General features: G+C 41.4%; 2 protein-coding genes across 4 annotated transcripts in view; one reads left to right on the top strand and one right to left on the bottom strand.

Annotated features, from left to right (window-relative positions):
* The window catches only part of Arhgef6 (Rac/Cdc42 guanine nucleotide exchange factor 6), a 119,291-nt gene extending 116,071 nt beyond the window's left edge, over positions 1-3,220 (top strand). For all 3 annotated transcript variants that reach the window (XM_052170581.1, XM_052170580.1, XM_052170582.1), the window contains one exon: positions 1,129-3,220. In XM_052170581.1, coding sequence (XP_052026541.1) covers positions 1,129-1,269 — 141 coding nt within the window. In that variant the 3' untranslated portion in view covers positions 1,270-3,220. The remainder of the gene's footprint in view (positions 1-1,128) is intronic.
* A 6,637-nt stretch (positions 3,221-9,857) lies between these two features.
* Cd40lg (CD40 ligand) lies at positions 9,858-22,619 on the bottom strand. The gene is made up of 5 exons (XM_052171527.1): positions 22,334-22,619; positions 20,158-20,289; positions 16,446-16,500; positions 14,547-14,609; positions 9,858-11,107 (listed from the first exon to the last, which is right to left on the bottom strand). The coding sequence occupies exons 1-5, from the start codon at positions 22,487-22,489 to the stop codon at positions 10,734-10,736; spliced, it is 780 nt and encodes a 259-aa protein (XP_052027487.1). The 5' UTR covers positions 22,490-22,619; the 3' UTR covers positions 9,858-10,733.
* Between the last annotated feature and the right edge of the window lie 714 nt (positions 22,620-23,333).

Genomic DNA, 23,333 nt, shown 5'->3' with positions numbered 1-23,333 from the left:
TTTTCTATTAGCTTCAGAGTGTCTGGCTTTATGTGGAGGTCCTTGATCCATTTGGATTTGAGATTATTACAAGGAGACAAGGATGGATCAATTTGCATTCTCCTGCATGCTGACCTCCAGTTGAACCAGCACCATTTGTTGAAAAGGCTATCTTTTTTCCATTGGATGTTTTCAGTCCCTTTGTCGAGGATCATGTGGCCATAGGTGTGTGGGTTCATTTCTGGATCTTCAGTCCTGTTCCATTGATCTGCCTGCCTGTCACTGTACCAATACCATGCATTTTTTAACACTATTGCTCTGTAGTATTGCTTGAGGTCAGGGATACTGATTCCCGTTTCCTCACATCTTAAAAAACTGTAAGCAAGCTCAGATCTGGCAGTGCCTGTCTACAGTCCTAGCCACTAGGAAAGTTGAGTCAAGGGCATCCTGGATTTCCTAGTCTCATATAGTAAGACCTTGTCATGAGAACAAAGGAGGGTTTGTTATAAGACTGATCATTCCTGTGAGAAAGGGATACATAGGGAAGAGGGGAGTCGAGAGCCTGCAGGAGCACTTGGGGGAATTCTCAGCATATTTTGGAAAAGGCATGGTGAAGTTCAGAACTGAGGCCAGCCAGCGAGGAGTGGAACAAATATAGAGAGACATTGCAGAGTTGAAACTCATGGCCTATGATGACACAGTGCTGGGATTAGGAGAGAACAGACACTAGAGAAGGTTCTCCCCTGCTTATGTAACTTGCTATGGTGGGCAAAGCTTTCAAGGATCCAGGAGCACTGGATGAGGTTTTGGGTAATGAGGGAGGTGATACTAAGTTCCCCATTAGAACTTAGTAAGTTTAAGGTGCTTATCATCTCTCTAGATTGACCTGCCCCACTAGCATGATCCTTTGGGTATGGTACTCAGAAAATGAAGCTGGCACCAGAGCTATTGAGGAAGTGAAGAGTGTAGGAGGCTGCTTACACACAGGCAGAGGACCAAGAGACAGCCTGCTCTCAGAATATGTAGTCAGCATGAAGGAAGCCATGAGGAAAAGGGAGAGGAAGAGAAAGAGGAGGGGAAGGAGGAGGAGGAGGGAACCCTGAGAAGGGCTGCACTGGCTCAGTGATCAGTAACTCATTTCCCTTCTAGGAGAATAAAAAAATGAAGCAATGTCTGGAAGAAGAATTGAAGTCGAGGAAGGACCTAGAGAAGCTGGTCCGAAAGCTGTTGAAGCAAACGGATGAATGCATTCGAGCTGAATCCAGCAGCAAGACCTCGATTCTCCCGTAACCATCACTGCGCAGCTGAGCACAGTGCCTTCAGCACTTGTTAAAATGGCCAGCTGAATGATTTAACTGTGCATTTGAGCTTTGTGCTTTGTGGTGTTGGGATTCTCTCTTTCTTCCTCCCTCTGCCCACCCTCCCCCTCCCCTTCTCCCTCCTCCCTCCACTGTTTGATTCAGTGATTCTTGCTTGGTTATCAGTTGATTGACGCGCGTTTTAACAGGGGAAATAGCCTGACATGGTGGCAAAAAATGGCCGCAATACTTTGCTCTGCCCAACAGCCCTTTACTACCCAATTCGCTGGTGGCTAAGCTTCTCAGGCTCTGTGTAGAGTAGGTGAAAATGAACACCTTTGCCCAGTGACCCAGCTGCATCCCTTGACTGTCATATGGCCCCCTTCAGTCCTTTAAGAACTTATTGCCCATGTTGTCTGTTGAGATCAAGAACAGTGTAGCGCCCTTATGCCCTCTGTGCTGGTGTTCATTTAAAGTCAGTGTGGTAAGAACTCTTAACCATCCCTACCAGCACCAAGTCTATTAGCAAATCGCTTTAGGCAGTCCTCCCTCAGCAGCAGGGCAGGGCAGCTTGACGAGCAGATCTCCCTAGTGTAGTATAGCTTTACAGCCCAGCCCTCTGCCTCTCTGTAAGTTTTCTACCTCCCCCCAACCCTGTGCTTTTAGCCAGCCATACAAAGTGGGGTATAAAGTATCATGGATTTGCTTTGCTTGTTTTGTTAAACAGTTACTATGAGCAGTGACTTTGAATATTCCAATGACAACCTTTTCCCCTTTCTAAACACCCTGGGTGAAAAGATGTTGTGCCCTAGTACACACCTTGCATCCCATCTCACCAAGCTCTGGTTTGTGCAGTGAGAAGTTAATAGACCCTGAGTTAAAGGGCCCCTCCTAGCGAAGCTGGTTGTTTGAAACTAGTTTGCTCAAGTTGTTTGTAATGTCAAACCATTGACTTTGTATGTGGTCCAGAAAAGTCACCTGTGAGACAGCAGATTTCGAAGAGAGCCCCAGAAAAACATCATATACCTAAATTCAACACAAGACAAAATAGGCGGAGGAGCGCACCTCTCTCCTCAGATGACAGGACAACTTGGCCAGATGGCCAGAAGGCTCTGGAAAGAGATGCAGAATGCCAAGCAAAGGCTTCCATGTATATTTGAAGGGCCCTGTAAGTGCCGGTTCGAAACCTAAAAGCTTGATGAGGAGCCCTTTTTCTTTGTGATATGGAGGCTCTCACAGTTTCCATAATTTCATGGTACAGTGCTATTATCTCATGTTACATGGCGGACATTATAGCACCCACAGGATATGGAGTATTCCTGAAGTCCAACCTCAGATAATCTCATACAGCCATCTTTGTCAGCTTAGAGAGTAAAGGTTTCTAAGAACGGCTGTCCTGTTTCTAAGCCCAGAGATTTCTATGAGACATCTTTCATGTAAAAAATTTTTACAAAAAGGAATAACAGTAGCAACCCAGATGTTCCCATGTGTCCTGTCTGTGCTTAGACAATAGTTGACAATCAACGTGCAAATTTTGTCCATAGGAAAGACACTTTTGTGGTCACCAAATAATTTACTTCATTGCTTAACACACTGAAAGGTCTCATAAAGGACGTGTACATATGCATGTTTGGGGACTTTGCCCTTCTGAGGAGAGGCCCTTGGGACTCTGGATAATGAAACTTGTGCAGTGGGCTGCCCATGCTTCCACACGAAATAATATAAAGGAAATGAAGCCATGTTAACCCCACAGTCGTGTCTCCATAGTTGTGTTGTTTACAATACTCTGCTGTAAGTAAACTGCTGCCCTTGGGGGCCTTTCAGTTTCCCTTCTGTTATGTCCCTTCTTATAGGAGCTCAGATTTTCTAAACTTGTTTTTATTTTAAAGACTTTTAAAATGGACATTTTCAATAAACAAGAATAAACAGTGCTTTATAAATAAGATCATGTGTTTTATTTTTTTCTTGCTGACGGATTCTGAGGAAGGTTGTTTTTTAAATGTCATTTGATTTTCAGCTGACAAATACGAATTGTTTGTGGGTGACAATGGTGTGAGCTTTCATCCCACACATACATCATCCATGCATGGATTGCCTCAATTCTTATGATGCCTGTAGTGAGAACTTTGAAAATCTTTGCTTTTATCTGTTTTGAAGTAGACAAAGAAATATTAACTATAGTCAGTACATATACAAATTCTTCCTGTTTTACTGAAAGTTTGTCCACTTTGATCAAAATACTATCCTTTCTCTTTCCCCACTCCTATTTAACCCCTATTTTCTCCCCCATGTCTGTGAGTTTCTGTTGCTCTATTCTACACTTGAGGAATGAATGAGATCATGCAGCCTTTACCTTTCTCTGCCTGGCTTATTTCACCTGGCACAATGCCCTCCAGGCTCATTAATGATGTTACAAATTAGTTTCTTTCTTTAAAAAGCGGAGAAGTCTTCCATCATGTATACACCATAATTTTATTCATCCATTGATTTATAGATTCTTACTATAATTCCATCAACTATCTATCGACCTATCTATCAGTAAGGTCTCACTATATAGTCATGGCTAGCTTGAAACTCACTGTGCTTACTGGGCCAGACAGAGATCTGTCTTCCTCTGGCAGTCCTCGGATCAACGCATGCTTACCACCATGACCAGCTTTAGGTTATTCTAGATCTTGACAAATACCTAGTACTCAATCATTCTGTTTCTTTTAGAAGTAGTGAGGAGTAGGTTGAGGTTGGAAATGTTAGCTAGTCCACGCACATCAGTCTTCCCCTAACCTATCTTTTCCATTTAAGGTTTTATTTCGTAGTGTGATCATACCTGTAATGTAGTGAGCAAATGTCACCCACTGGTGACATAGAACTTTCCTTAGATCTTTCATCTTCTGACTTCAACTTAAAAACTACTTGAACTGTATCTCACAATTTTCCTTCCAACATTAGGAGAGATACATTCATTTTCCTATCCAAGTGCTTCTCCATCTTTGTAATTTACAAGAGCTTATCCATCTGTGATATTTTCAATTGTGATCAGTTGGTGTCAGAAGGTCGGATGAGAAGGATGTGAGCTGTAGGCTGGGGAGATAACTCAGTTGGTGAGGTGCTTGCCGTGAACGCAGGAGGCTCTAAGGTATATCACCAGAATGCATGTCGAAATAGTGGTGGCTTGCACCTACAGTCCCAGAACTGAAATGGCAGACAGGTAGATTCCTGGGGCTTGTTGGCCTGCCAGCCTAGCCTGATCATCAAGTTCTAGATTAGGGAGAGACCCTATCTCAAAACCAAAGTGGGACTGCTGAGATGGCTGGGCAAAGGTGCCCTGTCAGTTTGATGACTTGAGTTCAACTCCTAGAACACTCCCAAAGGTGGAAGAAGACAACCACCGCCACGAAGCTGTCCTCACCTCTCATGTGCATGCCCTACCTATCATAAACACGTTAGGGCGATGAACTTCAAAAATCCAAAAGGTAGATAAGTCCTGTGCAACAATACCTGATGTTGACCTATGCCTTTTACATCCACACTCTCTAATATGGAGGCACACACATACAAACCACCCCCCCCAACACACAGACAGAGAAACAGAGACAGGCACAGATACAGGCACAGAGAGACGGAGTCAGAGAGGGGAATTATTTGAGCTAGATACTGTCTATTCCTATCTCTATGCCCCACCCTGAGAACATAGCAAATATCAATTTTGCTAAATTGCAGCAAGGGTTCTGGATATAATGAGGGTTCTCATACACTTCATTCATGCCAATATTTGGGGTAGAGTGGGGAGTATTAATTTAGACAGTCTGTCTTCTGGTGGCCTATAGGATGTTTCCACCATATTCTGGTGTCTGTAGTCCACATTGTGGTGTCTCTGCTCAAGCTTTGTGGGTGTAGCAGTAGCAGTGCCAGGCAGTATTTCATAGTAACCGTTGCTTAACATTTGGGTCACAACTTCTATGGAATGATCTTGAAGCCAGAATCCCACTGACTTTCATGTCTTTGTCCCCACATTATTTTAGATACTAAATTAACTTTCTGCCTCATCTACCTTACTGGTTCTTTCTTACTTTGAACAGTTAAATTTAACTCCCATCACTATAGTAAATGTTTCACATATTTAGGCTCATGTGAACCTTGAACAACACTGTCAGGTCTTCGTTGCTGTTTTCTCCATCTTACAGGTGAATAAAAAGTACTGAGAAATTGAATTACTTCATGGTGGGGGTGTGATGTGAGCCTATATTCTGTTCTACCTCTTGGAATTGAGCTTTATATACCACATGTCTTCTTCTGCCTTGCGCACCCATTAAACACTGCTTCTGCATAAGCTGTCAACCCTTGTGAAATCTTCAAGAAGCTCCATTTTGTGTTTATTTTTGCTTTTATTTGTTTCTTTGTTTGAGACAGGGTCTTGTGTACTCCAGGCCGACATCAGATATTCCATGTCGTCCAGGGTGACCTTGAACTTTCCTAACATGTGAATTACTATGCCAGGTATTATGAAGAACTGGGTATTAAACCTAGGGCATCATGCATGATATACAAGCACTATAAATTGAACTACATCTCTAGTCTATCAGTGAACACTTGTCAAATCTAGGGAATTGCTTTTCAATACCCCGAAGTGGCTTTTCTGTTGTATTCAAACTCTATTCTTTGCAACTGAAGTGATCTTTTGTTTGTTGATGTTTTGAAGGCATCTTACTCTGTAGTTCAAACTTGTCTGAATAATTCAAGTGTATCTTAAGCTGGTCTTGAACTTGTTAGTTTTCTCCCTCCCTAGTGCTAGAGTGACAGGTTTGCAGATGTGCACTGCTGAACGTGGCCCTTTGTTTTCTCTCTCTCTCTCTCCCCTCTCTCCTCATTTCCCCCTTGATTTCCTCTCCCTCCCTCACAGAAGTCTGTCTTTCTCCTGCTATCTTCTTTCCTCTTTGTATTTTTGCTTTCACTTCACTCCGCACTCGGAGCTTTCTTCCTTCCAGTTCACAGGTAAGGGCTATCAGGATGTCAGAGCTGCCAAGTGGGATCCTGGAATATCAAAGTTTCAACTACTTTAGGATGCCCCCTTCCCTCACCCAATTGCAGTATTGAATGCAGGCCACTGTTTTGGGTTCTGCAGTGTACTTCATTTGGTGATGAACCTCAGAAAGCAGTCTACTGGGACTTTCTGCCGTCCCTCACCAACCCCATCAACTATACAAAGAAATAATATCCTCACTGTGAGAATTGGAGGCAGGAAGATCATCATGAATTCAAGCCCTGCAAGGAACACATAGGTCTAGGCCAGCCAGGGCCCTGTCAAAAACCAAAGTCAACTTTTCAAATGTGGACACTTGACAGGTTGAACGATTTGTTTGTGGTTATAAAACTGATCAATTGTGAAGCCTGGACTGAAATTCTACAAGAGGAGCAGAACAGCAATCATACTCAGTTCTAAGTCCCTTCTTCAAAGAGAGAGCAAGCAGCTCTCCATATAGGGGATCTGGTCCTGTGGCAATGATTGAATACACCACAAAAATACATTCCCACTGGAAGCCCAGGACGGTACTGCTGCTTCGTTTAAGTGGGGTACTCCTGTTCTGAAAGCATGTCACAGCGGATATTTGCATTTTGTGGTTCCTTGTTTCCTATCAAACAGCAAAGACTGCATTATTCTGTGCCTTGCTCATTTTCTCTTTGTTCAGAAACAAAAAAAAAATGAGTGTATATTTCAATTCTTTCTCCCTTACCTTTCTGCGGAATGTAGAAGTACCATGGCTATCAAGCCAGCCCTATGGGCAAGGACCTGGGGCTCAGCGGCACACTGCTTTCCTAGCCTGCCCAAAGCCTTGGGTTTAATCCACTGGTATTGAACAAAGCAGGCACAGTGGTATAGGCTTCCAATTCCAGCACGAGGGAGCAGGAGGCAAGAGGATCCTTGGTCAGGGCAGGTTTTTGCTTTAGTAAACGGGGCAAAGGAAGATGGCCATCAGTGGAATGAGCAGCACTGACAGAAGATGTGATCACGTAGGCAGCAAGATCCAAAGTTCCATCTGCATGCATTGGATCCAAGGGCCTGAGCCCACTGCTGAGTGGTAGAGGATTTCTAGGGGACAGATAAAAACCCAAACTATTACCTGCCATCCCAGGAGGATAAGAATTGGAAGCAGGAAGATCATCATGGATTCAAGTCCTGCAAAGAACTCACAGGACTAGGCCAGCCTGGGCCCTGTCCAAAAAAAAATATATATCCAAAATAAACAAATCAGACTCCAAATGCCCCCTACCTCAAAAGTATTTCACCAGTAACTTGAAAGTGGTTATTAAAACCTTGACCTTTGCACAGAGATCCTGGGGAATATCGGACAGAAGCAGATGGTGAAGAGTTGGATTTAGAGACTTTGGAACTAGCAAGGGAACCTTGTGAGGAAACAAGATGAGAGGGGTGGGGGCTTGGCTGCTTGGAGTGAAAGCTCCAAGAAAAAAAAGAAAGGTCTGGGATGGAGCTGTGGGAAGCAGTTCTAGGGAACAGTAGAGATTATAGGAGAAGAGAAGGTAGCCTAGGAAATGCAGCGTTTTATATCAACGCTATTCCTCCTGTTTACAATCCTTTAACTAATTAATTACTTTAAAGAATTTCAGTATGCAGGCCTGGCTAGCCTGGGGATCTCACTAGGTAAAACAGGCTGGCCTTGAATTTTCTGCAACTCTCTTTCATCTCTCTGCAGCTATGTTGATATCTTGGGTGCACACCACCACACCCAGCTGAATACAGCTGTTTTGAGCAAATTCCTAATTTGGAACTAATTTGGAATTAAAAACTAATTTGGAAGATAATGGCTCCCAAGGAGCAAAAATGAATAAAAAACATGACTATATGAAGAGTTTTTAAAAAAATATGCTTGGAGTGTTCTGTTCTTGTTTGTACAGCTATTTCTAGGAGATACTGTTTACAAAGTGGTCAGCTCTGAAACAACAAAAATTGACTCAGTGGGTTATATTTATGTATTAAAGCATATATATATGTATTACTAATAATCAAAGATATATGTATGTAATACTAATAATAAAAGAAAAAGAGACTACCATTAATTTGAGAGTGGAGAGACATGGAAGGGGATGGAGGGAGGGGCCTTGGACTTGTCTGTAAGTAAGAAAGGGAAGGGGGAAAGAAATGGTATTATATCTTAATTAAAGTATATAAAAAGGAAAATAAAATCTATCTATCCAGGTGACACCACTAAACTAGTGATAGCTCACACCCATCATATTCTCACTAACTCAGACAAATTACATCAGAAGGATTATGCTACAACATGGACATCAGCAGATGTAAGGCAGAAAGAATTATGATGCATATGTAGTTGCCCACTCTTTCACTGAGCTAATGCTTGCCTTCAAGAGGGTGTAGGATTCTGGCCTTCCGAAGGAAGAGCATCATGGCCACAATCTACTCGGCTGCCGTGGCTGTCAGTTGATGCCTTTTTTCCCCTTTGCAATTCTGGGCATGGACCCCAGAGCCTCACACTTGCTAGAAAAGCACTCTGCAGCTGAGCCACCTTGACCCCATCAGGAGTTAAAATTGTAGAAGGATTTTTATTCCTGGAGGACACAAAGGCACAGCACACATATTTCTTTTTTTTTTTCTTTTTTTTTTCACATATTTCTACTGAGTTACTAAATCCACAAATATCGCTCTTGCTTGTGGAGCACAATTTCAGCTTTTCAGTGACCCTTCATATTATCAGAGCTCTAGTCAAGATACAGCTATGTGATCTGTACCATTGAAGAACAAGGAGGAAAGACACCTTCACCATCTCCTTTTTATTTCTACATTTCTACATTACTATTATTTTTGGATGAATGTTGAATGTTCTTTCTTTTCTTTTTCTTTTTCTTTTCTTTTTTCTTTCTTTCTTTTCTTATTTCTTTCTTTCTTTTTTTTCTTTTTTCTTTTTTTTTTGGTTTTTTCGAGACAGGGTTTCTTTGTGTATCCCTGGCTGTCCTGGAACTCACTCTGTAGATCAGGCTGGCCCTGAACTCAGAAATCCGCCTCTGCCTCCCAAGTGCTGGGATTAAAGGTATGCACCACCACCGCCCAGCTGAATGTTGTTTCTTTTAAGTGAAACATTATACCAGTTAAAGCCTTGAGTTTCTTACATCATCATTTTTAAATTACAGTTGGAGGTGGCAAGAAATGACCCCTTCCCATCCCCCCCACCCCACCCCACGTCAGTGGAAAGCTCAGAACCAAAAATCACCCTCAGGCTGTTCCAGCTCTGTTTTCTTCTTGCTTCTAGCACAGCCACCTGGTCTCGGCTTCTCATTTAGGGCTCTCTCTCCAGTCCCCTTCCACCTTTCCAGAGCAAGGTGGGGGGGGACAGAGAATGAAACTGCTTTGCACTGGCCAGGTTTCCGTGTCATCTATCAAAGGCCATGGCAGACTTGCAGGGAGTATGCTGTTACTGACATAGCGTGCTATATGCTCAGCTTGAGAACTAAGTTTATGGTAACACCTCCCCCAAAAAGGTAATTGGTAAAATTCCTTCCAAATACTTCTTCTTCCTCCCCATAACCTGGATGAGAGCTATACACTGACAATAATGTTAGAGGATCTTTATTGATCAAAAAATAAATAATAACATAATCATTAAGTTCACTATGGATACAATGGAGATTTCAGGGAGCTACGACAGATTCCTTTAAATATAGTCATTCCATCCGGAGGAATGGACAGGCCAGGAGCTGCTGTCTACAGTCCAGACAGTGCTGTAGACAGCACAGGGTTGATAATAAGAGAACCAGCCAACAACAGCCTACTCTGTGCGTGGGGGGGGGGGGCTGAGAGAGAGAGAGAGAGAGGCAGGAGGGAGGAAGAGGGAGTGAGAGGAAGTGAGAGGGAGGGGAGAGAGGGAAAGAGAGAGTAGAGACTGAAATACTGAGTGTTGGGGTACTGGGGGGGAGGTGGAGACAGAGTTTCTCAATTCTCCGTGGGAGACTTTAAAACTTGGCCTACTAGGGCCACAGGGACCCTAAGTCAACCCATAACAGATTGTGAGCTAAAGCTCACAGTTGCCCTTCTGCATCTTTCCTGGTAAGTCAAGTACACTGTCCATTGAACAACACACCCATACAACAGCCAAACTGAGTTCGGTTAGTTATCTGCTGTTTCATCAGAGCTGTCATCTGTGCATTGTGGTTTTGTCTTTTCCTAGCGCTGTCTGCTTGTCTGCATCAGTGGCATTGCTGTTTCAGATTGTAAGTTCTTAGGGAGCAGGGTCCGTTAGGATTTTTGCCTGCCCTGTAATTCTCTTATTCCAGCTCTATGTGCCTTGGGGGTACATAATAAATAGTTCTCCATGAGGAGGATCCTAGGGTTATAAATAGTCAGTCCAATACAGGGCAGGTCCTAACTGATTTGCTGTATAGGCAAGACTGGCAGCATTGGCCCTGCTGCAGCCTAGGACAGCGCACTGTTCAGAGTTTGAGTAAGCCGAAAGATGAGAAGCCAGTTCCGTGGATCACTTGGCTTGCTTCGGTCACGTTGACAAACACAGAAGCACCTGCTTGTAATTCAAATACTCCGCCCAAGTGTGTGGAGTGCTGCTCGCAACGCTTGGAAGGACTGTGCGTATTTGCTGCTTTGAGTAAAATTCTCTCAGATCCACTGTTGGGCTTTAGCCAGAGGTTGACGAGGAATGGACTGAATGGACGTTCCCAATTAGAGCAGAAGGTGACTTGGGTATAGACATAATAGAGTCCTTCTCTTTTAACTGTCAGCTGTTGCCCATTTTCGAGCATTACCAAGTTGCTTTTCATGGTATAATATCCTTTCTTGGCCCACTGTAGAACTGTAAGAAACAGAGGGAAACTGGTGAGTGTAAGTACAGCATGATATATATTCTAACAGGAAATAAGGTTTAAGGTTGGATGCCAACTTCCTGTGAGAAAGAATTTCCAACACACTTTATGGCTCTCAGAGGCACAAGGGATTACAGATACCAAGTTTATGTGGGCTTCAGAGTTAGTGTCAGGTTCCAATCTGGGTTTTCTTCAAACTTGCTTAGGTCACTTGTCTCTCCAGATTGGAACCTGACACTAACTCTGAAGCAACAGAACAGCATGTTTCAGAGACCTGAAAAGGTTAAATAAAGTAACAGGTAGCAGCAAACTTGTTCCTCTCTTTCAAGTTTTCCAAACCAATTTGCCCCTGGATTTAACAAAGTGCAAATGATCAGCCAAGCCTGGTGATATGTACCTAAAATTCCCAGACAACATTGAAGCAGGAGAATCTTGAGTTCAAGGTTAATGTCATCCATGGCCACATACTGACTTTGAGACCCATTGGGGCTAATCGAGATGCTGACTCAAAGCAACAACAACAACAACAACAACAATACAAAAGGTACTGGGGTGGCTGGGCATAGAGTAGACAGGCTGGTACCCAGCCTATGTGAGAAAACGTGAGTCCCGGGTTCAAGGAAAGCCCCTAGTCTAGGAGACTAGGTGGAGAGTGTTAAGACAAGGACACTTTCATCTGATCTTTCTGTAGCCACACTACCCTTCACATATGTGTACATTCACACAGACATACTCAAACATAATTGAACAAATAAATAGATACATGATTTTAAATGAAGTACAAATGGCTTCAGATTTATGCATGTCATAAAATTCTTGCTAATGGGAGTGCACACATTTAGCTTATCATGAATGTTACAAAGCTAGAGTTGTCAGTTTACCTAGATTAGCATCATCTCAGAGTCAAGACCCCACTTCTTCCTTCTACATCATGCTGTTGCAAACCTGACCTGCCTCCCACGACCAAGCCTAAAATAGGTAAGGAAGCATGAAAATAAACCATGTGTTCATTTAACTGTGTTTTGATCTCCCATTGTAGTGGGTGCCACCAACTTGAAAGTACCCATATTCTTGCGGCTAGGGCAGAGTCCCCACCAACAGTGTGCCCTTTTCTCTGCTGAGTTGTTGAGTGGGATCAAAGTGGTGTGTGCACCCGATTTCAAATCTCAGCTTCCACAGCTAGATTTGAAGGGGGTGAGGGGTGGGAGGCAGGGAGAAGTAAAAGTATTGATATATGTCCTTTCGTGATATATTTCAATTATTTTATTGGATGGCCTTACATATGTTAGGGCATAAGATAAGATTAAGAGTCCTTTTTGTGTACAGGAAGGCATTTCATTGCACCTGATACATTGCACCCAAAATTCTCTATAAAGGATGTTTGTTTTGTGCTGTTTTCATGTTTGAACCATTTGATTCAGAAAAAAAGACCAGATTCTCTTCTGTTTTATAAAGAGATTACCCACTTAAACTTCTGTTTTCTTTTCTGAGACAGGATCTCACTAGATATCCTTGGCTTGCCTGCAACTTGCTATGTAGACCAGGCTAGTTTAGGACTCACAAAGATCTTACCTGCCTCTGTCTCCTGAATTTTTCCCCTTTTGGGGGAAGACAAGATTTCTTGGAACCCAGGTGGAATTCACTTTGTAGTTTTGGATGACCTTAAACTATGCGTTTTAACTACACAAACTATCTTTGTGCTTCCTCCCAAGCACAGAGATCATGTACCGCTTGGTTAATTCCTTATTTCATTTTGGTTCTTACTAGGGGATGTAGGTCAAGTTGTAGCATGTCCAGAAATGAATGAGAGATTTGGGTTGGCAGTGTACTGTACTACCTTCCCTATGTTAGTTATCCTGTACAGACCTACTGTGATAGAGACTGTGACATTTCACAGGCAGGCAGTACCAGTTCTATGCCTTTTGAAGAATTCAAACATCCACTAAATATATCCATGGACCAAAAGATTTGGGTATAGGGGGCTGAAGACCAGTAGGAGGTGATTCTAGAAGATTTCTCTGTTGTTGTAATCTAATGCAAACGTAATAGTTAATGGCTTTTATGTCACAGCAATAATTGTGGTGTTTTCCTATAAGCATATTTTTGAGAGGAGAGTATATGACAAAGCTAATAAATATTAAAAGAACAACTGCTATCCATGAAGAATGTTAGGTCACTCTCTTGATATCACAGTGAAGGAAGGTAAATCCTGGCACGTTTTTTTCCTCAGGTATAGCATTGCTTAATAATATAACTTTTTTCCACACTAGTTGATTTGATATTCAAAACTACTCTGTGAAGTAGATGAGAAAGAAAACTGCCACAGAATGAATGGGATTTGCCCAAAATCATTTATCAAGCAGTTCTTAGCTTTTAAACCCTAGTGCTCACACACTCCCTAACAAGTACTTTTACTTATAGACCATGAGCCACAGGATCATTCATGTGCTTCTGTGTTATACTCACAGAAGAGCTCAGGTCACCTCAAAAACTGCACGACACAGTGTCTTCTTTTATTTCTCTATGGCTTTGTCTTTTACACACACACACACACACACACACACACTCACTCACAGGCATGTATGTGGACATGCAGAAATGCATACACATGACTTAGAACTCCATTGTAAAGCACTCTGCTGAAGCTTTCTAAGGCTGATCTTACGCTCATTCCTTTATGTACATGGAGAACTTTATTCTAGCATACACATTTCCGTCCATCTAGAGGTGTGATTCATTTTACAGTACTAGCTATTACAGGGTAGAGATTTGGGGGGCGGAATAAGGGCTGGATGATGGTACAACGCATATGGAAATAAAAGCATTAGTGTTGAAAAGACCAGAGTATGCCATCTGTTGTTATTTCATTGAAAAATCTAACATCCCAGAGCCTATTGATCTTTACAAAATGATTTTTACCTTTAATTTCCCTGAGGTCATCCCCACTGAGCCTGGGGTTAATCATACAGGGATTGACAGATGACAAAAAAGACCTCCCGAGGCCCATTTATACACAGTGAAGAGGTTTTAGAAGGAGAGATGTTCCCAGTGAGGAGGTCACTACCTGCCATCTCTTTTTATGCTTGCAAAATAATAGTTCCACCCAGTCATTCATCATTTAGAATCAGGCACTGAGAAGAAAACATAATGAGAACATAGGGACTGTTTCCCACCTCCTTATGTCCCTCTAAGTCCCATCTGTGCGTTTGAGCTGACTGTGATAACAAAGGACAGTGTATAAAGAGTTATATGGGGAGGTTGGTAAATTGGTCCCTGGAGGAAAAAAAGCGCCTAATGATTAGGCACCATTGCTTTGGAGTACCCAGACACACACACAAACACACACACACACACACACACACACACACACACACACACACACATGCTCACACACTTGGGTGGCTTTCACTCAGGTGGTATGGCACTTACCAGATGCTCCATTACTGTTGGCTTCACTTACAACATGTGCTGCAATTTGAGGCTCCTCATCACCTAAAGTGAAACCAAAAGCAAACTGTCAGGCCAAAGAAATATACAACAGGTCATAAAATTAAAGGGTCCTGGAATTAAAGGGTCCAGTCTATAATTACATAATAGTGACTGTGCTAGAGTAGTTTATGGTAAAGAAAGGAAAACTGCTCTAGAATCCTTCCCACTGAAGAAAAGGATGGTTTCTAGTACCTCAAAAACGGAATTGGCTGTTTTCATAGAGCCCTTTTCCTGATTGGTATTCAGTACTCCATTCCACTTAGCAGATAGACACAGGCTAAAATATAGGTCTTCATTAAAGCTGCCTTGAATCTTGCTTTTAAGAACAGCTTCCATATGCTGGTGTGGTAGTGCACAACGTTGGACCTGCATACTGAGCTAGTGATGTGATCATGGTATCTGGTTGGGTAAAGTGACTGTCCAGACTTTCAGATCTAGCTCTGTTTCTTATGCAAGAGCCTTGCTTCCAAATTAAAAGTACACAACTCCTAAATGTAGAAACTGTATTTACTTTCTTTCCAGTTTCATGCCTGTTGCTGTGAACTTTGGAGGTATATTATGAAAGATGTTTTGTCCTGGATCATTTGAAAGTTCAATTCAGTCAACTTTATGATTTGTCTGAACACAAACATCCATTTTGAAGTACGGTTTCTCAAAATCTCACTGAAATTAACAGACAACATGGCATTGCTGCTCGTGTCTTGCGGTCACTGTGAGGTAGAAAGCTTCAGGGGAATCAGACAAACCATTGGCATCCAAACCAGTGGTTATGACAGATTCTGAGCATACTTTTCTCCGGAGAAAGGAGTATCTATACCTTTCTACATATGCATTTCTCGTGGGCATTAGAGTTGTGTAACCGTAGCACTGTGTTCAATAACTTTGTGATGTCATAGTTTCTGCAACATCACCCTTCTTCCCCCTTTCTGCTACTCAAGACACTTCAGATGGCACTGGCGATGCTATAAACTAAAAGGAATGGGAGAAACTAGTGTTCAGGAAAGGAAATAATTAAGAAAGAAAAGAGCCTGAAAAGGATGTTAAGGGAACAGTGGAAGGTGCTGGGCATGTTTAGCCTAAATAAGAATAAGTTCAATGGAAACTTGGCGCCGTGGTTGCTGTCTCCAATGTTGAGACAGCTGATATACAGAGAATTAGTCTTTGCTCAGTACATCCCCAAAGAACAGAAATGTGCCCAATAAGTAGACATTCCAGGAAATTTTTGAGGAACACAAAAAAGGTAAGACCTTTTTTGAGTAGATATCGTCCTTAATATAATTATTAGAGCTATTCAGAGTATATTGAATTGAGTATAAGGTATACTATCTTTAGGCAAGTGTAAACAGAGGCCCTATGGTCAGAAATGCCTTCATTCATATTCTCAGGACTGCACTGGAATTGAGAACCATCAAGGTCCTTTCCTGACCAACAGATGTCCAAGACCCTCTCACTTTAAGAACAAAGATTAGAATGTAGCCACTCTGCATTCATTGATCGCAGAAGACGCACTGGGTACTGTACTCCCACAGAAATACTTAATATTGAACTATGAATGCCAGTTTTACCAAATGATGACTTTCTTATCATTTGGTCCTCTGAAGATGGAGCCAAATTGTGTGGCCCTTTGAATAAAGGTATTAGATGTGGGTTTTTTCATATTTACTATCATCAATCTTAACAGGAACATATCCTCATTGGCATGGCCTGGGAAGGCAGCAGTTTAACAAATCTCTTTTATTTTATTCACAGGGCTAAATGTTCCCTGTTTCAGGTGCCCAATCTAAAGCTTCTTTTCACTCTTAAAGTGATTTCACTCAAAATTGGTAAATAGCAACCTACCTCTTTGCATTTCGAAGCTGTTTTCTTTTTTCTCTTCTTTGTTTAACGTTATATCCTAAAAGAAGAATCATTGCAAAAGATCAGTTGACCAAAGCTTGTTTTAGGAGTTTTAAAGGTAATCATTCATTTGGCGGTTCTCAGTACTGTTGTCTGCTTCTAGTGAGGATTATAGTATAGCTTAAGATGCAGCCATTAATTTCACCATAGCAACTGGGAGTCCCTGGCTCTGACAGATGAGCTGACAGCCCAGAAAACCCAGGGGAGACCCTGGAAGCAAAATCCAGGCCTTATTATCTCCATTATAGTGCTCTCCCCAGATCAGAGGTTGTGACTCTGACCCTTTCTATGACCCTGACCTCCCTGCCTTTTGACAGATATTGATAAATAATGCTGAATGGGGTAATAATTCAACCATTAAAACTGGCATATGGAATATTATCAAACAAAATGCAGAGCTTAGGTCTCATAGAATAAGATTAGTTTGAAACATCTTAAGAAAAGATTTGAATATGATCATGGGAGAGAACTCTACACTTTGGCTTTGAATGTGTTTTTGTGGCTGGTTATTCTGTATGGCCTATAATTATTTAGAGTAATTAACATTCAGCAGAGATAGACCTTCTTCTAATGCTGGTGATGGTGTTCAGAACACTTAGTTTCTTATTTTCTTTTTATGTTTTCTTTGAAAATCCCATGCACATTGTTTTGTGCTTTTAAGAATGGTTCTCACAAAGCCTAGGCTAATCTTGAACTTGTCATGAAGCTGAGGATAACCTTGAATCCGTGACCCTCCTGCCTCTACCTCCCAAAGGCTGGTTGCAGACATGTACCACGATGCCTACTAAATGCGACACTCAGAGATTTCTGTTACTTATAACATGGAAGAATGCTAGACATACTTGAGGAAGCTAGTACAGACTTCCTTCTATGGAGCTTGAGAGATGATCAAGGCTGTTGCCGCCATTTTAAGACTGAATCAAAGGCCTGGCAAGCACGAGATCAACCAAGAGCCTGAGGCTTAGATGAAGTACAGAAAGTGGAATCACGTTCACAGCCCTAGCTCAGTCTGTTACATCACTCTTCTAAACAGACAGGGAAAGAAAACAGTAGTGCTTTCAGATCTGATACTTCTGTGCTCCTTGCCAGTCCTGGAACCAATTGTATGGTGGGCCTTTCTTTCAAGTCCCTCACCCCAAAAGGCACTTGTGTTGTTACTCCTGACTAACCTAACTATAGGCTCAGCTCGGTTGCCAGATGTGAGGGCTTAAGGCACGGAGAGCCCCACAGATCGACTTTCCATCTGAGCTGTGGACTGTGACAATGCAGCAACAGGAAAATGTTTGCGAGCTGACAAGTAAACAAAGGACTAGTGTGTGATGATTGAAGTCGAGATACTTTTAGGCTAGGTGGTTGCAGTGGTGTTGGGGCCTGGCCCAGATGAAAGCGTGAAATCAGCAAAGTTTGCCTTTTCTGCACCTAGCCTTGACTTTTGTGAACTTTCCCCTACTCACACTCCCAGAGTGGTTTTTTTTTTTCTTTTGGTGGCTTCACTCTTCACTTCAATTAAAAGGGTTTTTAAAGCCAAATTTCAAAAAAAAAAATCTTGTATTAATGATTCTCTCTACATGGAAATTCTACATGCCAGATAAGGTTATACTGAGCTCTTTAACCTGAAATGGAAATGATTCAATGCCAATCAAACACACCTCAGATATTGGTAGACAGATAACCACGAGGCTGACCAGTCTAGACAGAGAGCAAAGTAGGTTTTACTGTATAATTATATTCCCAACTACCATCTTCCTCCCACAGTGAGAGCTCTATGATACTTGTCGTGAAGGAAATGAGCTCTCTGTTATGAGACGTAGTTAAATGAAAATTGGCTGACCACTTGGTAGAGATGGTAAAGAGAAGACTGAAATTCTATGAACTGAGACTTACACCAGAGTATTTCTAGGACCCCAGCAGGCCCTGTGACTTCAAGATAATTCTGGGCCAGATGCTCATGGTCCAAAGTCCACTAACATTAACTGAGAAAACACAAATCTAATCTGGAATTAGTCTATAGTTGACTTGGTGGATCAACAGTTCCAAATTGCGTTTTTGAGCAAGAACTCTAGGAAAATGGTGACTTAAAGGGGGAGCAGTAAATAGAGGAGGATTAACTGATGGTAAAACTTTGAAGTCTAGCATTTTTTTAACCTAGATAAAGATGGCATTGTTTAGTTCCAAGCATAGCTTACAGGCAAGCAGTACATTCTACATACCCTGACAGGCAAACACTAATTCTACCTACCTTGACAGGTAAACAGTACACCCCTAGAGCCTTGACTGATATGCCTAAAAGGTTCTACTTTTTTTTGTTTTTCATATTAACCCAAAAGACCCTTTCCTTGCTCCTATCCTAGGTAGATGATTCTGGAAGCTTTCTACATCTGACCTGAATGAGGACAAAGGGAATTGGCAGGTCACCTGTGAAACCTCTCTGTAACAGAGAGAAAAGGGAAAAAACGAACAAGCCACTTTCACTGCTATTCAAGGAAACTGAAGATCGATCACAGACTGAGAGAAGACCAGAGCTAGGAGTGTCCTTAGAGTCTCAGCCCCCAGGACTCTATATGTAAGCACTGGAGAGACGGAAGACATTTCCCAAACTCACCAGTCTTACAAATAAAGTGTTAAGGGTTTTATGTAAATCCTAATGCTGGGATTAATATACCAGGTACAAACAATTAAACATTGTACAGAACTAAAACAATAAAATCTAGATTAAACAGGACATAGTGGTACACGCCTGAGGTTAGAAGCAGGAGGATCTGGAGAGGAAGTCTTCAGCTACATACAAGTCTTCCATAAGTTGAAGACCATCTTATGCTACTCAGGAATGTCTCAATACATAAATAAATAAATAAATAAATAAATAAATACATTCTAACTTAGAATAAAGCCAGTGGCAGGTTTGAATTGAATTCTGATCCCAGTAAGTGGTCACAGTAAGTGACTTAGGAGTAAGTTTTTAGAGTCTTCTTCTTTACTAGATAAAATTACACCTTGCTGACCATACAGGAAGATGCATATTAAGTTCCAAAATAAGGTTTGAAGAGGACAATGAAGTGGCTCAGTGGGTAAAGGCCAAGGCTAAGGATGTGAGTCCAATCTGAAGGACTCACACAGTGGAAGGAAAGAAACCAGACTGGCAAGTATTCCTGTGACTTCCATATGTGTTGTGAATTTACAAATGAAGCAAGATCTTGACCTCTTTACTCCATTATCTGATTACACATTATCTGTACAAAAGAATGAAAACTTGTTTTGTTGTAGTAGGCACATGACCAAGTCAGCTCTCTTCCTCATTTTATCCTAAGGCTTTGTCTTTATTTTTTTTCTTTTTGTATGTACACATTTACACACAGACACACACACAGACACACATACACACACACACACACACACACACAAACAAACACATGTATATATGTGTATGAGTATGTTTATACACAGTACATTTTGATGTCTCACTCTGTAGACCAAGCCGGCCCGGAACCCATGGCAGTCTGTCCTTTGACTTTATCTCAGGCGCTGAGATCACATCTGGGACCACTATCCCTGCTTAGAGTTTAAAGCTTTTTTTCCAGGGTCAGAATTCAGTTTGCACACCTTGGAAATGTACTAAAATTTCTCAGTGAAATCTACCAGGAACTGAGCGCCTTACCTTGACAAGGTCTTCAAATTGCCTTCTCATCTCCTCACAGTTCAGTAAGGATAAGGATCCTTCTCCTTTGTTGCATCTCTTTAGCTTTTTTATGAATACAAAATCTTCATGAAGGTTTACTTCCTCTTCTACCTGTTTTGAAATAATAAGCTGGTGAGAAATGTCACAGTGAAGAAGAATGCAGCTAATCATGTCTGCCTCGACATTTGCTTCCCCTGCACTGACGAGAGGGGGGCTTTGACAGTGTAATGGGGGAATATTAAAAGTTATTATGCTAGATTACCGCTGTTTGGGACTTGCTATTTAACAACCTAAAAAGGTGGTGATTCCAATATCATATTCTCTGTGCCTCTGGATAGAAATCACAGCTATTCTAATGATTTTTCATCTCAGTGTACCACAACAGCAATGTCCTATAACTATCATGGTTCCCACCAGCCATAAAGTAGTTTGTTGCCAAGCTAGTTTGCCTACTTCATGGTAGTGTTCATAACATGAGGCATTACAAAGTAGTTCATTCACAACATGAATTTATAATTACATCTCTCGTTTCTTCAGTACCTGTAGAAATGATTTGCATTTTTGAAGAAATTATCCCTCATCCCCAAAGTGAATGCTATATTTTCTTTTTTTTAATATTTGAGTAATTAAATATATGTGATTAACTCATGTTATCAACTAATTCCATACAACTTTTTCTTGTCTTAAGTGCAGATTCATAACTTTCAAAATAAAGACCGCTACAGATACAGGGGACATACCTGTAATCTCTATACTTGTAGGATGAGGCAGGAATGTCCCTGTGAGTTAAACAGCAGTCTGGTCTATCTAGAAAGTTCTAGACCATTCTGAGCTACAGCATGAAACTGTCTCAAAAAGGGGAAAACTCCAAAATTAACCAAATAAAATCAAAAGAATAAAGTGGAGTTTGCCAATGGCTTTGCCTGCCATTTAAAGTTCGCTTAAATATGACAGCACATGTGAGCTCATATGTGTGCGTTACAATTTCCCCATTATTCTCAAGGCCTATACACAGGCATTTGACAAAGCCCACCAGGCCACATATGAATAAACAAATAATCAGTACCGAACCTGTCTCTTCCCCTCAGTGAAGCCCAGTTTGAGTAAGCAAGCAGATCATCTCCATGCTCATTCTCTGTCGCTACATCTCCTTGTATTGACAGAAACGTCATGACCTTCGTTTAGGCCCTCATCTCAAAAAAAAAGGGCGGCCAAAGGTCCCAGAGAGAAGCCTGCCATCCATTCGTTGGTGCCTGGCTACTGACTGTCCTCACTTCCAGACTTTTAGGAACAGCTAGGTAGGTACTTGCTTACTTTCCTCCTAGTCATCTGTGATTAGCATTTTGCAATGCAGCCCACACGCCCCTCAATGGCTATGAACCAGCATATGGAAGCAGGGTAAATCCTGAAGTTCCTTTTCTTAAATAGTCTGCTCCCTCCCTGTCCTCTCTTGTTTTTATATACCTAATCATTTAGGCATGTAAAATACCTCACAGGAGCACAGAGCAGCTTACTTACAATGGCAGTTGGCACTGAAGAGTTGCACAGATAGCACCATTCTGACTTTAAAAATGGGCAGATAGGGAGCATAGTTCATATCTGAACTAATACAAAAGTACAATGGAATTTCAGATCAAATCAATGCTCCTTTTCTCTGGCTCACTTTTTAATTTTTTTCTTCTGTCGGCCTCATTTTTTAAGTTGTCTTTGTGGGGGAAAATAGTTTACTTTTGGGAGTAAGTTTTAGGAAATTACCAACTGCAGCTGGTCTAGCATGTACTATGTGACAGACACTATTCTATATCCTTTTCAGGGCTAGAATCATTTGATCTGCGGCATGGGTACTATGTCTACCTCTATTTCCCTGGTACAGAAAGAGAAATGAAAATATGAAGTGACAGGTCCAAAATCTCAGAGCAGTTAAGAGCTAAGCTAAGATTTGAAGCTAGGCTGTCTGATTTCAGATTCCAAGATCTTAGTCTGAGGCAAAATTGTGAGGCTCCACTTTCTAGGCAGCAAGCATTATGGCACAAGACTATCAATTCACTTAAAGTCTCTACTGTTCTCCATCATGTGTGTAGAATTTAACTCAACCTGTCCTCAGATCAATAAGACTCCCCCAGTTTAGCTAATTAAGACTTGTAGGTCACCTTACCTTATCCAATCTTCTATGAAGATACACAGCAAAAAGGACAGATCCAATCATCTGGGTGATAAGAAAAACAGTAAGTAAATACATAAAAATCTTCATGCTCGCTGGAAGCCCAGTAGCCACGGATCTGGGAGAAGGTTGGCTGTATGTTTCTATCATGCTGGCTGAGAGCTGCAATGGTGTCTTCTGACCAAGAATGTGACAGAGGCAGCATGAGAAGACTGTCAAAGTAGCCACCTTACTCAGGATGAGTTAAGAGCGCACACTCGTCGCAACCCACACTTCCTGGAAAATATGCTTCGTAGTCTTCTGTCCCAGCAAAAAAAGTTACGTAAAGGTTTTTTCTTTTCTTTTCTTTCCTTTTCTTTTTTTAATTACACCCATATCATTCGCTTCCAGGCTTTCCCTTTTGTTAGTAAAGAAGAAACGAGTTTCTTCTTCCATACATTCATTCTTGCCTTGAAATGTCAGACTTCTTTAAAGACAATGGCAGTATTTTCCTATAGCTGTCTACATTTTGGGGTTCACCAGTTTCAAGGAAAGTGACAAAGGAGTCCACCAGTAATAAACTTATTTCAATTTCAGTCTTACTAACATAAATCTGAAACCTAGTATAAAAGTAAAGAAACAGATGTTAGCAAAAATAAGGATTGATTTCACGCCCAGTGTGCCTCCTGTTAATTGCTTCTCAAGACTTTGATTCGTTAATCTCTAAGCTCAATAAAATCTTCCTAGTTTTGTTAGTCAAAACTATATGTCATAAAGCAAGAATGGACTCGGCATTTATTAAATAAGATGTAGCTAGAAAGAGAATTTATGTAGAAAACAACAAACAAACAAACAAGCAAACAAACAAACACTTTGCTGTAAAGCAAAGCTAGCTACAGTGTTTGGGAAATCAGACAAAAACTTGGGAAATGAAGTTAAAATAATTAGCCTGATTTGACCACATTCTCTGTCTTTATAGTTATAGCCCACTATACTAATGTGCAACTAAGGATAA

Source organism: Apodemus sylvaticus, chromosome X (genome assembly GCF_947179515.1).
Source record: "Apodemus sylvaticus chromosome X, mApoSyl1.1, whole genome shotgun sequence".
NCBI classification, from domain to species: domain Eukaryota; kingdom Metazoa; phylum Chordata; class Mammalia; order Rodentia; family Muridae; genus Apodemus; species Apodemus sylvaticus.
The sequence above is the reverse complement of the archived record's forward strand: the minus strand, read 5'-3'. Positions and strand labels throughout refer to the sequence as shown.

Bases quoted from the DNA above. Each gene is read 5' to 3' on its own strand.
- Cd40lg (XM_052171527.1), bottom strand. From the start codon at position 22,489: ATGATAGAAACATACAGCCAACCTTCTCCCAGATCCGTGGCTACTGGG. The intron at 20,290-22,333 runs GTAAGGTGACCT...ATTTCAAAACAG, and splicing joins TTCATAGAAGATTGGATAAG to GTAGAAGAGGAAGTAAACCT. The intron at 16,501-20,157 runs GTAAGGCGCTCA...TTCTTCTTTTAG, and splicing joins AATTTGAAGACCTTGTCAAG to GATATAACGTTAAACAAAGA.